Genomic DNA, 16,306 nt, shown 5'->3' with positions numbered 1-16,306 from the left:
TACTTTGTTTTAAATAATAATCAAATAAACTTGTTCCTAATATAAGCTGGAAAATTTATAGCTTGCAGGTGCCAGCCTTCTAAAAGTTTTCCCCCTTGCAGTAACAGTAGACTGTTTAAGGTTAAGGTGTTCTTTGTGAGTGAATCTGAAGTCCTTTTGATATGCATTTGCAAGCTTTTATGGCAGGAGAGGGCAATATTTTGGTTTTAGTCATTTGAAGGGGAGAGTATTGAATAGCAAAGTGGGTCAGTAATGGGAAGTTCCAGTGCTTTACAAGAAAGTCACAAAAAAATGAGGCATCTATTATACCTCCTGAAATTGCCGCTAGCATCTCCAGGATTGCTTGCCTGCTGGTGTTGCAGCAGGTTCATACAATGTAATCCCCCTCCGTACTTCTCTTCTGTCTGCCTCGTGTTCTCTTCACTGGAGCAGTCATTTCACAGGTAACTAATCTTGAAGGAATTTAGCTTTATTCAAGCTATTCTGTCATTCCCTCAATGTGTTGTCAGTCAGGCCTAAAGCTGTTAATCATGTAAACTTGCTCATTTTGCTTATATATTGTATTGCCCACTTTCTGTCTTTCTTGCCTAGATGTGTGTCCTCATATGTGCATTAACCCTCTTCACCACTGTTTATATTCCAAGTTGTAGTGAAGTCTGCTGCTGTGTGGAACCTAATCTGTAATGTTTACATTTTTAACACCACAGCTGACCTTAGGTGTTTAACAGTAGCCCAAAACATCCGCTTACTTACTGTCAGATCTGGGTCCGTCTTGCAGCCCTTTTGCAGTTCCCTGAAGAGGGAGAACCACAGGTAAGACTGTAATTTGTGCAAGCCCATTGGAAAGTGTTTGGTATTGGCACATACGAAAAGTCTTGTAATGTTGCTGTAACTAAGGCTTATGCTGAGGGGTAAGCCTTACCATATCAACAACCTACTATCTCCCCAGGGTAGGAAGAGCATTTCATGGCTGCTTGATCCTGTCCTACACATCTCTGTCTGTCTGTGTGACTATAGTACAGCTAATCTGTCCATGGTCATTGTGTAACTGACCACTATTTTATCATGTTCAGAATGCTTTAGAAAAGTAACAGTTAATGAGTCATACATGTTTAATTTCTGTTAGCCTACAGCCCCCATTCACACATATACTTCCTTTCCTTATGTTGTTGTTTTCCCTGCATATGATCTTGTACTTTCAAAGAACTGAAATTGCCACCATTCCACTCAAGCTGAAAACTTTATTTTTTCCATAAATCCTCTTATTTACTTGTTTTTTTGTTTATTCCCACTTTGGCAGTGGTCTGTTTTTTGGGAGTCCTGAGATTTGTTTATACTACCTAGGGGTAGTTTGCATTGGAGGAAGGGGAGACATTAACATGTTGTTATATTTGGCCAGGGGCACTATGGAAGTTTTAGTTTTGTTAAAGATCACTTCTAAAATTGGAAAACAGAATGTTGAATCCGCATTTCAGTTCTACCTTATGATAACTGAGAAAATAATACTTTTAGGTAGAGATAGGTCTCAAAGAATGCATAAAAACACAGCTAAGTTGTTGTGTCTTTCGGCTTTTCTCGGTTAGGGGTCGCCGCAGCGGAACTCCGGTCCTCTAATGATGGGCAGTTGATTTTTACGTGCTGAGTTGCCGGCCCTAACGCACAACCTTCAACAAAGGTACGCCCATTCACGCATGTCTCCACAGAAGACGCTCTAGCTGAGAATCGAACGGGACAACGTCTTGCTGGGAGACGACAACATAGGAATTAGAAAAAAACATCTAGTAACTTTTTTCTTTTCTCAAGCAAGGATGTAATCAATAAAGTTGTTCCAAAATAGTTGTGTTTGCAGCACAGTGTACAACATTTGGAGCTGGTTACTGAAAACATACAGCTGCATGTAATTTTAGTGAACAGCTTTGCCATTTTTTATTAAAGGTTTTAAAGCTGATATTGTAATACTAGCACAAAGTACAGCAACACATATGTGATGTGAACTTTCTTCATAAGTGTTCATCACAAATCGTTAGATAACCCAATGGGAGGAACATTGCTAAATCCAGAACTAACATTCACGGACTTCATATATTCTTGAACTGGATTTGCAGGCTCATTGCGGAACGTGGAAGAACATTGCCATGAATGGAGCCAAATTGAGTGTTTGTGCTGCATTAATGCCTGCTGTGTAGTGACTCATTTAGTGTAAAGAAAACTAACACCGAATTTATTTGCTGATGCCAGTTCCAGTGCAGTTAGACTGTTTGATATCGACATTTCAGACATTCGGTTCAAGGCAAGACTGTATTAACAAAAGCCAGCTTCTGTATCTCCACACCCCAAGTGCAGCTGCCGGGCTGGAAATGCAATTGGCTCTTGTGTGTGCAGTTGCAAACAGATGCACTCCAAATGAGCTGGGTACATCCCAAAATACCCCCCAACAACTAAATCACACAAATGTGTGGTGTGATTATTTGAAAATGATCAAACCTTGGAGTATTATTCTTATGTATTCTCTAAGCTGCTCTTTAAGTGGTATAAAATCTTGAACATCCTTCTGTGAGACTTTTGTGTAGAATGCCATCCTTCACCCGTCTGATTTGAACCCACATTTAAATGTTAACTGCAGGTAAAGTCACTTTCTTGTAATGTTCCCAGAGTACAGTTGGGTCGCAGTTCACAATTAACCTGTTTGGGCGAGTTAAAAGATCACACAAATAAAATGGGGATACATTTGTTGTAGATGGACTAACAGGCTCTCAATGATCCTCACACTAAGCCCCTTGGAATTATATTTATCATTTTATTTCATTATATCAAACCCCTCTTATCACTTCTGTAATGTGCTTAGTGCCATCTTGTTACCTCTGAATCTGCCTGGTGAGTTTTATTTCCTTCTGTACGAGGTCTTCCTTAATAGTACTAAACCAATGTCCTGTGTGCAGTTGTATTAAGTATCTTTCTGGAAAGGTAAGTGGGAAATACCCAGCCCCTTTCTTATGATCTACCACACCAGCCATCATTTCATAAAACTGACTGTAATCAGGCTGATGTCACATAGCCTCTGTAAAGCCGTGCTGTGGCGGATGTTGTAGAACTTTGGAGTTCGGTGACCTCTTTCTTCTTGTGCTACACTGAACCTTGTTTGGACATTTTCCTGTCTTTTTCTATTGCTAGTGATGTTTCCCCATCTGACTTCAGAAGTCTCTCTCTTATCCGCATAGAAATTTATGATGTACATGGTGTGGGAATTGTCAGTATTAGGAGAATGGTAGCTATTGCTTGGGAGGCAAGACCTAGAGGATGATGATTGTAAATGTCTGCCATCCATCATGTAAGTTTGAGTTGACAACTAGACATATAAATCTTCCTACCCTTCTAGCTCCTAAAGGCAGTCATAGGACATACAGTGATTGTTTTATCATGTCAAGCAGATTGTAGATAAAATCCCTAGAAGTAAAGACTGCTGTTAGGAAATTCATTCCATTCTTTCCTTGTTAGGTATGTGGTGCACAAGTCCATTGCTGAATTTAGGTTACCAGAGTACTGCTGCCATTTGGTTGGCTTAGGGCACAGTCTGCTTCACTTTATGTTGTATGTGTTGTTTATATTTACATTTTTTTATTCCTGCTGCCATGACACTCTGATCAGTTTATTCAATTACTGCAGTTTAACAAGGCGTGCAGCTGTTGGAATAGTTTGGTATCAAAGACCTCATTGTAAGTAAAAGCAGAGTGGAAAATAAAAGTGCCTTGGTTTCACTTTTTAGAGAGTGCCATAGACTACGCCAAACATTGCTTTACAGTTAGGTGGTGCACTGCCTTTTAATAAGCAGTAATGCAAGTACAGTGTATTACGTATATAACTAACCAGCAAAATGGGTTTTTCCATGGGTCTGTATTAGAACATCGAAGTTTCAAAACTTTGAATGTTCTAATATCGACTCCTATTCAGCGAAAGCTGAAAATATCGAAGCAACAGAATACCAAATTTTTTCCTAGGAAAAGAATTTGGTTGTCCGTTTCTGTTGCTTCAGTATTTTCAGCACTGTGGTGGAAAGTTACGGGTCGGGTTCAGGTAAGTGTGCGATTGAGTGCGGGTTAGGTTAGTTAGGGTTAGGGCGTGGGTTAGGTATATGTGCGATTGTGTGGACGTGAGGGTTAGGGCGGGGTAGGTGAGTTAGGGTTAGGATGCGAGTGAGGTGAGTGTGGGATAGTGACGGACTTTAGGGTTAGTGTTTGGGTTAAGGTAAGTAGATAGTTAGTGATGTGTGTATAGTTTAGTGTAGGGTTAGTTGTAAGATTTTAGGTGTATGTGTGTGGATTGCTGTTTGTTTGGTGTGCTTGTGTTGTGTGTATGTGTTTTGGAGCAGCAATTTTTTTCCCTAGGAAAGAAAAAGCTGTTCTGTATGTTCAATGTTTTCAGCTTTCGCAGAATAGGGTTTGATATCAGAACATTCAAAGTTTTGAAACTTCGATGTTCTGATATAGACCCTTTTTCCATAAACGGGTAACTGCAAGGAGTTTACAGTATAATAAGGTGGTGTTTGTCTTATTTTGTTAAGAGAAAGGCCTAGCAGCGCTAATATAGTGTAATATGATTTATAATATTTATATATATATATATATATGTATGTGTGTGTGTGTGTGTGTGTGTGTGTGTGTGTGTGTGTGTATATATACATACGCATATATATATATATATATATATATATATATAAAAACACACACACACACACATATATATGTATATATATATATATATATATATATATATACATACACATACACACACATACATATAAAACATGTATTTTGCTTGAAAGATAACCTACTGGTGGAATAATGTGTTTGAGATTAGACAGCTGTTGAAAAAATGTATGCATCTTTAAAGCAAGGCAAGCGTTTTTGCTAGCTGCATGAAGAAAATGGAATTTTGCTTTTTGAAAAGCCCCTGTGTCATAAAAGTAATGAAAATCTGTTCAACTGATAACTCCTCATAAGCAGCAAAGGAAAATTAAACTCAAGTGATTTCACTGTATGTGTATAGGATGTAAAATGAGCTAAGAGATTTGTGTACTTAAATATTGGTATAGTTGAGTGCCTCATGAAATTTGTTAGGCAGTATTTAAATATTTAAGGTAAAAATTACTGTAAGTAATAAATATATAACATTTAGTCTCAGCTTCTGACAGTGAGGTACATGCGTTCATATAAACATCAGTGAAATATGCATTATTATTTTATATCTAGTGGTACATAGAAAAGATACGTGTGTGTGTGTGTGTGTGTGTGTGTGTGTGTGCGCGCGCGCATGTGTACATACGTATTGAGACTGAAGGGTGATGTGGAGACTTTTTCCAAAGACTTTAACAGGCTTATTTACTTTAACCTGCATATCTGTAGCCCATAATGGCTAAATATTTCAGAGGCATTTGTTTCTGAATTGTTTTAGCAAATATATTATTATTATAGTTATCAGCTAAAAAAATAACTGAAAAAAAATAATTGTGCTAGAGTCTTGTCTGTGGTCCACTGCATCTCCAGAATGAGGGAAATGAGTCATCCGAGACCATGCATCGTAACACAGTACATCTTGTGTGTTGTTTTCCCTATGGTGAGTAGCTTTTCTGAGGTACAAACAGTGCTGCATCATGGCTAGTCTCTTGTAGGATATATTAAACCTTCCTTGAGTGTCATAGCCAGTTGTACTAAGAAAAGCAGCAGTGGTCCTTTGTAGTCTGCCATTTTACTTCTATCTTCTTGGCATAGTGATGTAAATGAACACTTAAGGCAAAGTAGATTAGAGCAAAACATTTTTAGTTGAGAAGCAAGACAGACTTCATTTTTGTTTCATTAGTATTTGCTTTATCTCATGATCTGTAATGGTCAAAAGTAAAGCCTGGGTTGAATTTTTCCAGTCAAGATTTGTAACGATAATTAAAAAATAAATGCACCGCAACAAAAGTATAAGGAATATCAGAAGTGTCATTAATAAAGAAACTGAAAAAAAGGTCTTTGTTGTGGAGTGGACTTTGTCTACCTGGGTATCGTTTTGTCTTTTCAGGATATAAAATAAAGATAAATCAAAGACAATAGAGGTAAACAAATTACCCATGCATAAACTGGTACAGTAATGCTCATATCCCTGGAGGCATTAGAGAAAAGTATTTTTGTGTATGGATTAAAAGGATTCTATTACAGCAGATAAGGATATGTAGGAAAAGATTAAACAAAAGATATTACAAAAATTTGAGAAGTTGGAAATTCTTGATTATGGATGTGTGTTGTCAGATACAAGCAGTAAAAATGCTACTAGTCACTTTAGTTTTATATACAGGTCAGACATATGTTATCAACCAGAAGAGAAGTTGAGGGACATAATTTATGAAGAGTTACAAATTTATTTAACAGGGGAAGAGAACAAGAGTTAGGTCGAATAAGGTTGTTTTTCTGCCATAGAACAAGGTGGTTTAGGATTACTTGATTTGAAAGGATACTTTACACAGTTGAGGCTTGTATACATAATGCAAGTATAAGGGTACAAATAAGAATGGAAAGGCGTGATGATGAAATGATGGAGGGGGTACAATAAATAAGGAGAAAGTAGGATTTTGGATACAGGCCTTAAGAAGCATAACAATAATCATACAGAATATTATAAAGTAGAATAAAGTATTCTAAGAACTAAACCAGTATGCAAATGGAGAAAGGAGATTTTTATCAATAAGGATGACTGCATGTTGGAGTATAGAATATAGGCAACAGAGGGTTGGAATTTATTGAGAGATAACAAAATAACCAAAGTAATGGTAGCAGTTACCTGTGGAAGGAAGAGTAATGGGGAGTGGGTTGAGGCCAAACAGGAGTTTGAACTACAGGTTAGAGACCCTCTTCCCTACCTGGTATTGATAACAGAGAAAGGGATAAGGAAGTGCATAGTGAAAAAACAGCTCTGGTTAAGATTTTAGTTGAGTCTAGAACAGAAGCTGCAGTTAAAAATTGATAATTAGGGCATGTAAAATATTACATGGTAACTACAAGAATCAATCAGAGATTAGAACAGTGGAAGGACATCTGTATGTCTCCTGCATATGCAACACAGTACAGAAGGTTTAGGATTTTTGCATGGAAGTGTTTGCACTGGAATTCTAATACTCCTTGCTTATCTCAGAGAATTTTTTCCTCATTCCGATAACAGTTTCTGGAGGTATGTCGAGAAAGAGCTGGAGGCAATTGAAAACATGTTTTTTTGAGACTGAAGCAAAACAAATTTACAGATTTCAAAAATTCCCTACAGATGGGTACTGGGAAAAATGGGATGACTCAGGAGAAAGTAGAAACACATATTAGTATTTTGAAAAGCCCTTAAAAAGTATTGAATAGGAAACTAGGAATGCATTGACTTGGAATTATTTGAGTAGGGTGAGGTAAAAAAAAAGAGAAGGTTATTACTGCTTCAGAATTGTAAAGTCAGGGTAAAAGTGAAGAAACAAAAGGGTAATCTTGTTTAATTAAGTCACAAATTGGGTCATAAATACAGCTGGTTGCTTCAAAGGAAAGTATGAAAGCAAAGGGTGATGCAAGAAAGGTATGTCAGAGTTCTTCACCTAGAGAATAACAGGTAAGTGAAACACCCTTCCACAGGATGTGATGGGAGTGAAAACTTAGTGAATTTATAAAATCATTTAAGAAAATTAGCATCATTTAAGCAGGTGGAACAGCATTAGGAGGCAGTGTCATTGGAGAACATGTATCATAAAGGGAATGAGCTGTAATGGAATAAATGAACAAAGAGGTTGGGCTTCGTTTGCCATTAGCATCTACATTCCACATACCCACATTTTTCAAATTTCAAGTTGAACTTGCAGCTGTTGTCACGTAGGCATTGTATTACAGCAATAATAGTGTTAGATATAATTAAAGATTCTGAACGCTTGCATACAGCTGTAGAAGTACTGTATGTGTTAGTTTTTGCTAAGCTTTGGCACTCAGACGTATGTGTTCTAGCATCCCAGTATGGAAACTTTGGACATTGATAACTAAACTCTGATTACTGTCCTATCCTTTCTGTATAACTGAGTTTGACAGCAGAATTGTCAATTGTTGGTTGTTTGGTTAACTGTATTCTTTCTAAGAGGCACAGGCTGCCATATAAGTAATCTTGTCAGATGAAACAATGCCGTGGTGTCAGTTACCTACTTATACTTCTAAAGGTTTGCGTGTTACTTCCGTATATTTTGCTACATCAGGTGGGGATTCCAGAAAAGATCAACATAATGGAATTCCAGTGTAGCTGCTTTGGATTTACAAGAGACTCGTGTTCCAACAGTTGCCTCATCCTTTTGCAGTAATTTATTTTTTTACCCTTGGGAGTAAGGCTTATGTTAAACAGTTTATCAGGCTTAAAGCAAGTAGTTTGACAGCTAGTATGCAGAATATTGTTGCAAGGGTGATCAAATTCCACTCTTTTCCTATTAATAGATATTTTTTCTCATTCATTTCTTTTTTCATTGCAGCACTTCATTAGATATAACTTTAAATCACACTTTATTATGCAACATCTATAAATGTCTTGTGAAATGATATTGTTATTTAAGTATGCATCAGTTATCTGCATTATTGTCTGGTGGGAGCTGTCCAGAGTTTCCATTCTAAGCAGAATCCTGGCTGCAAGATAATGGTGCACCTCTTTTCCACATGTTTTTAGCCTGTTATGTTCTCCTTTTGTTATGAAGCATCTTTGTTCACTATTTTGCATTTATTTGGATGCACTGCAATGCTCTATAATTTGGTAAAAATTGCAAGAAGAACCCAGCTAAGCTCGACTTTTCACTGTATAATACCTTAAACATTCTGTAATTGGTGGCCCATGGATATACGCAAATAACCCCTTAAGGACAATTGAAACCTTCCTCCCAGATTGTGTATTAAATGAAACTGCATGCAAGTTATATATTAATAGACTATTATCTGCTGAGCTTGGTCCTTTTTTCAGGAGGCAACTTTTTCAGTTTTGGATCATTATGTCTGATGTATCACAAATGGTGCTAAACAGAGACATGTCAGAAGTACTGCAGAAATGCCTAGTGGAATTATGGATCTGCTGGAAATGCATGATTTTTTTTAGGAAGCTGCACAGCAAATATGAGGAAGGTTTTTCAGATAAATGAGCTGTCAAAGCTGCAAATTCAGTGATCTTGCCTGCAGATAAACACCCAAGCAAGATACAACAGTACACGTAAAAATAAATAAATAAATAAACAAATAACCTAAAATATGATGCAAAATGCCTGCAGGCTCACTTCAGGTTATTAGAGCAGTGCCATATGATGTAGAATATGAACAAGACACTGTTCATAAGTGATTATCCTTACCAGTCATTTCCAGTGTAGTCCATCAGTCTTATGTGACTGATGAAGCTGGGTGACTCCAGGGGACTGTTGGAGGGATGCAAATCTGCTATTTCTATATCTGAGTATCTCAGTCTGTTTCAGTCATGTTAAGTTGTCCTATTTGCTACTGGGCTGCAGAGCAGTGTTATAGTTTTGTTGCTTTTTTAGAGATATTATGAAAAAGGAGAATAACAACATTTATGCTTGTTTACAATTCTATTGAATAGTTATCCTAGACATAAGGAAGGTATATCACTAAATTAGTAATTCAAGTCATAGATAATGGGATACTTTTCTGTAAATGCAGGCATGCTCGTAGCCACAAGGCCCAAGGTGCACTAGAGCCTTAAAAGAACTGAAATCAATTAATTTAATTTATAAAACAATATTCGGGAGATTTGCATTGTACTTCAACATATAAACATATTAGAAAGAGCTTTTTGTTCTCATAGTTGATCCTTCTCCAGAGGCATCTCCAGAATCATCTGAGTGACACCTCCAGGCATCTGTTTGTATTTACATTAATAACCGTAAAACCATATTGCGCTCAGACTGCTGAAAGATTTCTGCTGATAATTACAGTGGATATAAAAAGTTTACACACCCCTGTTAAAAAGCCAGGATTTTGTGATATAAAAAATGAGACTGCAATAAATAATTTCAAAACTTTTCCCACCTTTAATGTAACATATAACCTTTACAATTCAATTGAAAAATAAATATGTTAGGGGAAAAATATAAAAAATAAAAAACGTACAATAAGCTGGTTGCATAAGTGTGCACACCCTTAAACTAATACTTTGTTCAAGTACCTTTTGATTTAATTACAGCATTCAGTCTTCTTGGGTAAGAGTCTATCAGCATGGCACATCTTGAGTTGGCAATAATTGCCCACTCTTCCTTGCAAAAGTGCTCAAAATCTGTCAGATTGCGAGGGCATCTCTTGTGCACAGCCCTCTTCAGGTCACCCCACAGATTTTCTGTTGGATTTATGTCTGGGCTCTGGCTGGGCCATTCCAAAACTTTAATTTTCTTCTGGTGAAGCCATTCTTTTGTTGATTTGGATGTATGCTTGGGGTCATTGTTGTGTTGAAAGGTGAAATTCCTCTTCCTTTTCAGCTTTCTAGCAGACACCTGAAGGTTTTGGGCCAAAATTGACTGGTATTTGGAACTGTTCATAATTTCGTCCACCTTGACTAAAGCCCCAGTTCCAGCTAAAGAAAAGCAACCCCAAAGCATGATACTGCCACCACCATGCTTCCCTGTGCGGATGGTGTTCTTTTGGTGATGTGAAGTGTTGTTTTTGTGCCAAATGTACCTTTTGGAATTGTGTCCAGAAGGTTCAATCTTTTTATCATCAGACCATGACACATTTTCCCACATGCTTTTGGGAGACAATGTATTGTTTTGCAAATTTTAGTCGGGTCTGCATGTTTTTCTATGTAAGAAAAAGCTTCAATCTTGCAACCCCACCCCATTGCCCAGACATGTAGAGAATACAGGAGATGGTTGTCACATGTAGTACACAACCAGTACTTGCCAGAAATTCCTGCAGCTCCTTCAGTGTTGCTGTAAGTCTCTTGGCAGCCTCCCTGTCCAGTTTTCATCTTGTCTTTTCATCAATTGTGGAGTGAGATCCAGTTCGTTGCAACGTCACTGTTGTCCCATATTTTCTTCTCTTTTTGATGACTGTCTTCACTGTGTTCCATGGTATATCCAATGCTGTGGATATTTTCTGTACCCTTCTGCTGACTGATACCTTTTAACAATGAGATCCCTTTGATACTTTGTAAGCTCTCTGTGAACTATGGCTTTTGCTGTAGCAGACAAGTGAGTAAATGTCAGGAAAACCCTAGTAGGACAGCTGAACTTTATTTTGGTGTTAGTCAGGGTCTGTTTAACTGATGGCAGGTGTGTTAGTCTGGGTCTCTTTAACTGATCAGGCGTGTACCCAAGAAGACTGAATTCTATAATTAAGTCAAAAGGTGCTTCAACAAATTATTTAAGGGTGTGCACACTTTTGCAACCAGCTTAGGAAGCATTTTCCTCTATTGAAACTTGGTTATCCAATGCACAATTAATACTCAACCCAAACAAAACTAAACTACTCATCTTCCAACCCACCAAACATACTCAAAGCATCTCTCACTTTAACATCACAGCAAAAGACAACATCACTATATACCCAACTGAACACACCAAATTGCTAGGAGTGGAAATAGACAATAAACTAAAATTTGACATTCACATATCCATGACCATAAAAAAGTCCACAAAAAACTAGGAGCATTATACAGAAATAAGCAACTTCTCACCAAAGCAGCAAAGATTTCAATAGCAAATTCCCACCTTATCTCCACCCTACTTTATGCCTCTCCAATATATACCAACCTAAGGCAATGTGATCTAAACAAGCTAGAGACCTGCTACAACAAAATCGACAAATTCGCCACAGGGACATCCTACCGTAGTCATCACTGTCTCTCACTTGCTGAACTGGGCTGGCTTGAACTCCCTCACCTCCTTCAATGGTATCAACTCTCACTCGCCCACAAACTAGTAAACCATCCAGTAAATGTCCCATCCCTCCAGAATCTACTCCAACCCTATCGCACCACCAAACCACTAAGATCCAGCAACAAAAATCACTTACAAGTCACTAAAGCCAATAACTCTGCTGGTGAAGCACTATTCTCTTGCACCATAGCCAATTATGGAACTCCCTCCCATCCACAATTACCTCCGTACCATCATGCACCCACTTCAAAACTTTACTAAAAGCGCACCTAAAAACATGCTGGCTATGCCCTTGCAACTCCCACTCTAATATCACCCACTACCTTTCTTTCCACCCCACTAACTACCTTGATTATAGCAAGCTCGGATGCTCATAAGCCTAGTACTTATTATACAGCAGGAAATTCTTATTGTAACATTTGTTTAATGTCTGTTATGTACTTCGCAGATAAAGATTCTAGTTGTCTACTGAATTACTATGTTCTTAATCTGTAAATATGTTGTAATTAATTGCTATGTTAAATTGTTAATCGCTATGTAATCCAATGTAACTACTGTCTGTTTATTTTAACTGTGGAGCTTTTCTCCCGGGCCTCCGCTGAAAATGGACCTACGTCCAGTCGGACACTCCCGGTCAACAATTGTAAATAAATAAATAAATAAATTTATATTTTTTTTCCCTAACAGATTTATTTTTCAATTGAATTGTACAGGTTATAGGTCACATTAAAGGTGGGAAACGTTTTGAAATGATTTATTGTGGTCTCATTTTTTATATCACAAAAACTTGGCATTTTAACAGGGGTGTGTAAACTTTTTATATCCACTGTACATGATAGGTGTAACAACTGCCAGTGATATCACCAACAAGCAAACTGAATATTTTCTAGTGTTTTCAACCAGAACCATGTTTGTACTTAAACCTGTATGTCTGGTGTTTCTTCTTTTTTTATTTTGTTATACTCATGACTTATCCTAAAGAAAAACATAATAGCATCGCTGTTTAGACTCTATACCTGCTGTACAGATTCCAAATAGGCTGATTATTTATTGGACTTCCACTCACCTTCTTTTTCACAGAAACATCATTCCTCATTTGATCCCATGTTTTTATTAAGCATTTCCAGGTGGGCCATGTTTAAAGATAAAGTTCAAAAGGATGAAACAGCTGTTGACCTATAGGTGTAATGAAAGCTATTACATCACCCTCAGTATTGCTGTCTGTACATAGTGACATTATTTCATATGAATTACTTTATTCTGAGAAACAAGAGTAGCTGATCTGCCTCAAATTGCTGCTATTTAGTTCCAGACTTTGGCCATATACCAGTCTGACATAAGGGTGACCATCTGTTTTCTATAGAGTGAGTAGTGTGATGACTCTCTATAAGCAAAAGATGTGCAGGAGTCAGTCTAACAATGAGATCAATTTGAACTTTGACCCGGTAGAGCTAGAATGACCTCTGACCACTGTGGTATAAAGAAACAACAAAGTGGTTGGAGTGGAAGTACTTTTTTCCCCCCATGGCCATGACATAGTCCATAATGCAGAGCTGCCTCTAATTCTTTATCCACCCAGATAGGCACCGTCAGTATGCAGTAACTGATGCTGCTAATCCAGGAGCAGGGAAAGATGCGCGCCTCATGCTGTTGCACCCAGAACATTTTAAAGTATAGTTTTCTTTTTTTAATTCGGTAAAAAATAATGTATATTACATTAACAATGAGACGCCTTTTTTGCAAGTGCATCTACTGCTTCCACTGAGTAAAAGATACTATGATCCTGATAGTTTGAGGATTTTAAAATGGCATTTTGAATGAACGTTACTAATGTTTTGTGATAGCAGATACAGTCATACCTTAGCATATTGACCCTGTTGGTCATTAAAGCATGAACAAATCACTCTGGATCTTCACTGGAGTGGGGATGCTATGTTTACAGATGATCTACAACATGGTCTGACAAAGCAAGCCACTATATTTCATTTTGTGGGAAAAAAGTAATATGATAAAACATGTGAATACTTTGTACTGCATGGGAATTGAGCAGTTGTAAGTCTAGCTCATTTGGCTCTCACACTAAGCCAGTACCATTGCTTTCATTTCAAACCACAGTCTGCATTTTTTTCCAAGCTATAATGGCAGTTGCTTGCTTTGTTATCATTAGCTAAGTACTTCATGATTGGTTGTTGTTTGAAGAAAGGTTGATTTAATTGGATTACAGTAACAACCACCGGTGACTCATTTACTTATCAGCTGCTACTTAGCTAATTGGTGCTGGGAATAGTTTTGAAGCGCAGGATCAGGTCATAAAGAATTGTTCTGAATGTCCAGGCTTTATTTCAAAAACCTTTAATGAAGTCACCACAGTTTTAATAAAAATTCATCCCTGTATACCTCATTAGTTTGTTTAACCTTTGTTTTATTTATGGTTTGTTGTATAAAATTGAAAGGGTCTTTTGTACTTAAATTTGACTATGAACATGTGAGCAGTGAGAAAATGTGTGCTTGCAACAAATTACTTCTTGTCCTGGATATCTTTGTAGTTTTTTCAGTGCAATCACACATTATCGTTCTACGAAGACTGACTTATTGCTTGAACGTTTTTATTGTGCAATAAATCCAAAACTAGTCAACAGAAAATACGCAATGTGTGACTTGTAAAATTGTATACACAGTTTTCTCATTTGTGCATTTCCTACTGTGTTTATTTAGGCTGTTGTTGCTTCTACAATTATTGTAAACCAATTTCCTTGTTTTTTTTTTTATTTGTTTTGTTTTTTTGGTTTTTTTTAAGTCTAAGGTTTCAATCCTTGCTGTGTTGCGTTACGGAAGTTGGTCACATTTAGCTGTATTATTGTAGAACAATGGGATATTTGTGAACAACCTGTAGAAGTATTTTATATTGTAGTTTTCACTTAGTTGATGAGCTCAGTCACAATCATTCCCAAAAACCATGAAAACCAAGTAGTGCTCTGAAGCAACAAGCCTTTATTTGTCACAGAACCAAAGCAATGATCCTGAGTTATTGCGCACTACTTGTTTTTCATGATTTTTGGGAATTATTTTGACTGAGCTTATCAATGAAGTTTTAAGACCAATAGTTTCTGTATTTTTTTTATTTTTCCCCAACACTTGTGGTGGTGAAGTTAAAACTAGACAGATTCCTATGCTTGTTCATTTTTTAGATTGTATTTTTCTAACGTGACCAGTTGGATTGATACATCACTTCTTATTTTTACAGTTCTGCGCGATGACTTCAGACAGAACCCTTCTGATGTCATGGTAGCAGCTGGAGAACCTGCAGTAATGGAATGCCAGCCCCCTCGAGGCCATCCTGAGCCAACCATCTCATGGAAAAAGGATGGTGCTCCTTTAGATGACAAGGATGAAAGAATTACAGTAAGTCTGTTTCCCATCATCCTGTGTAATCAGTCAATTGTTCTGCTGTTTTTAAGATGTAAAACTGTTTAGAAATGGTTTGCATTGTTTATTTAATTAATTAAAAATCAACTGCACATGGACATTAATGAATGCATATACAAAACATTTACAAGATACATTTGTGCATAAATCGAAGACATCAGTAACAAGGGTTACAAATAAATACATCAATATTAAATGGAAACAGTTAAATATGAAGATTAAGACTGTAAGTACTATAGTTTTTAAAGAAGGTAGAGAGGGAAAAACTAGGATGGATAGTGACTGGAGATAGGATGAAATTTGTGCCCAAAGACAGGTCCAAGCAAAAGTTAGGTAGGTTTTTTGATTGTACAGTAATGTTTTATGTTTTCTGTCATGTCTTAGGAATGGGAGAAGGGAATCCCACAGCTTGGCTACATGAACAGAGTTTGAAGAGTCACCAAAGCGGTTGTTTGATTACACAATTTGATTATTTTCTTCTTCCTGTCATTCAGCAATTGATTGCAGTTTCATACCTTTTGAATCGCTTGCTTGGTTTGAGCCAGACTTTCTGATCTAAAATTCTTTGAATGTACTGAGTCTGTGTAGTTTATCCTGTAAAAAGATGTGTACAAGCCACAGTGTTGTTATTGATGAATGATGCTTTGCACTTAAATTATTCCATGAATGATACAGCAGCGCATATGAGCGGTCCTAACACCCCTGTATGTTTACAGTACTGAATCACAGTTAGAAGCAGCTTTATCTGGGGCCGGAGATCGTTTCTTCCACTGTATTCCATACCTGTAGACACCGCTATATAAATATACTCAGCTGGAAATTGAACTGTACAAACATTAGGTTGATGCTACCACCACCACACAGTATCTCGAACCTTGTGATTGGCTACATTTTACTCGAATAATAATTTGAGCATTCTTCCTCTTGATACATGTTTGTATACTTTCTAACCATACTCTTTAATTTAAGTGAGAG

The 16,306-nt window shown here is 37.2% G+C and overlaps 1 protein-coding gene across 3 annotated transcripts in view; it reads left to right on the top strand.

The window, feature by feature from the left end:
- ROBO1 (roundabout guidance receptor 1) overlaps positions 1–16,306 on the top strand; it is a 1,916,411-nt gene that overhangs the window by 1,412,285 nt on the left and 487,820 nt on the right. For all 3 annotated transcript variants that reach the window (XM_044072442.1, XM_044072441.1, XM_044072443.1), the window contains exon 3: positions 15,150–15,307. In XM_044072442.1, the coding sequence (XP_043928377.1) occupies positions 15,150–15,307 (158 nt within the window). The remainder of the gene's footprint in view (positions 1–15,149; positions 15,308–16,306) is intronic.

This window comes from Protopterus annectens, chromosome 5.part0 (assembly GCF_019279795.1).
Source record: "Protopterus annectens isolate FY-2018-M chromosome 5.part0, PAN1.0, whole genome shotgun sequence".
Classification (NCBI taxonomy): domain Eukaryota; kingdom Metazoa; phylum Chordata; order Ceratodontiformes; family Protopteridae; genus Protopterus; species Protopterus annectens.
Note: the sequence above shows the minus strand (reverse complement) of the source record. Positions and strands in the feature narration are given on the sequence as shown.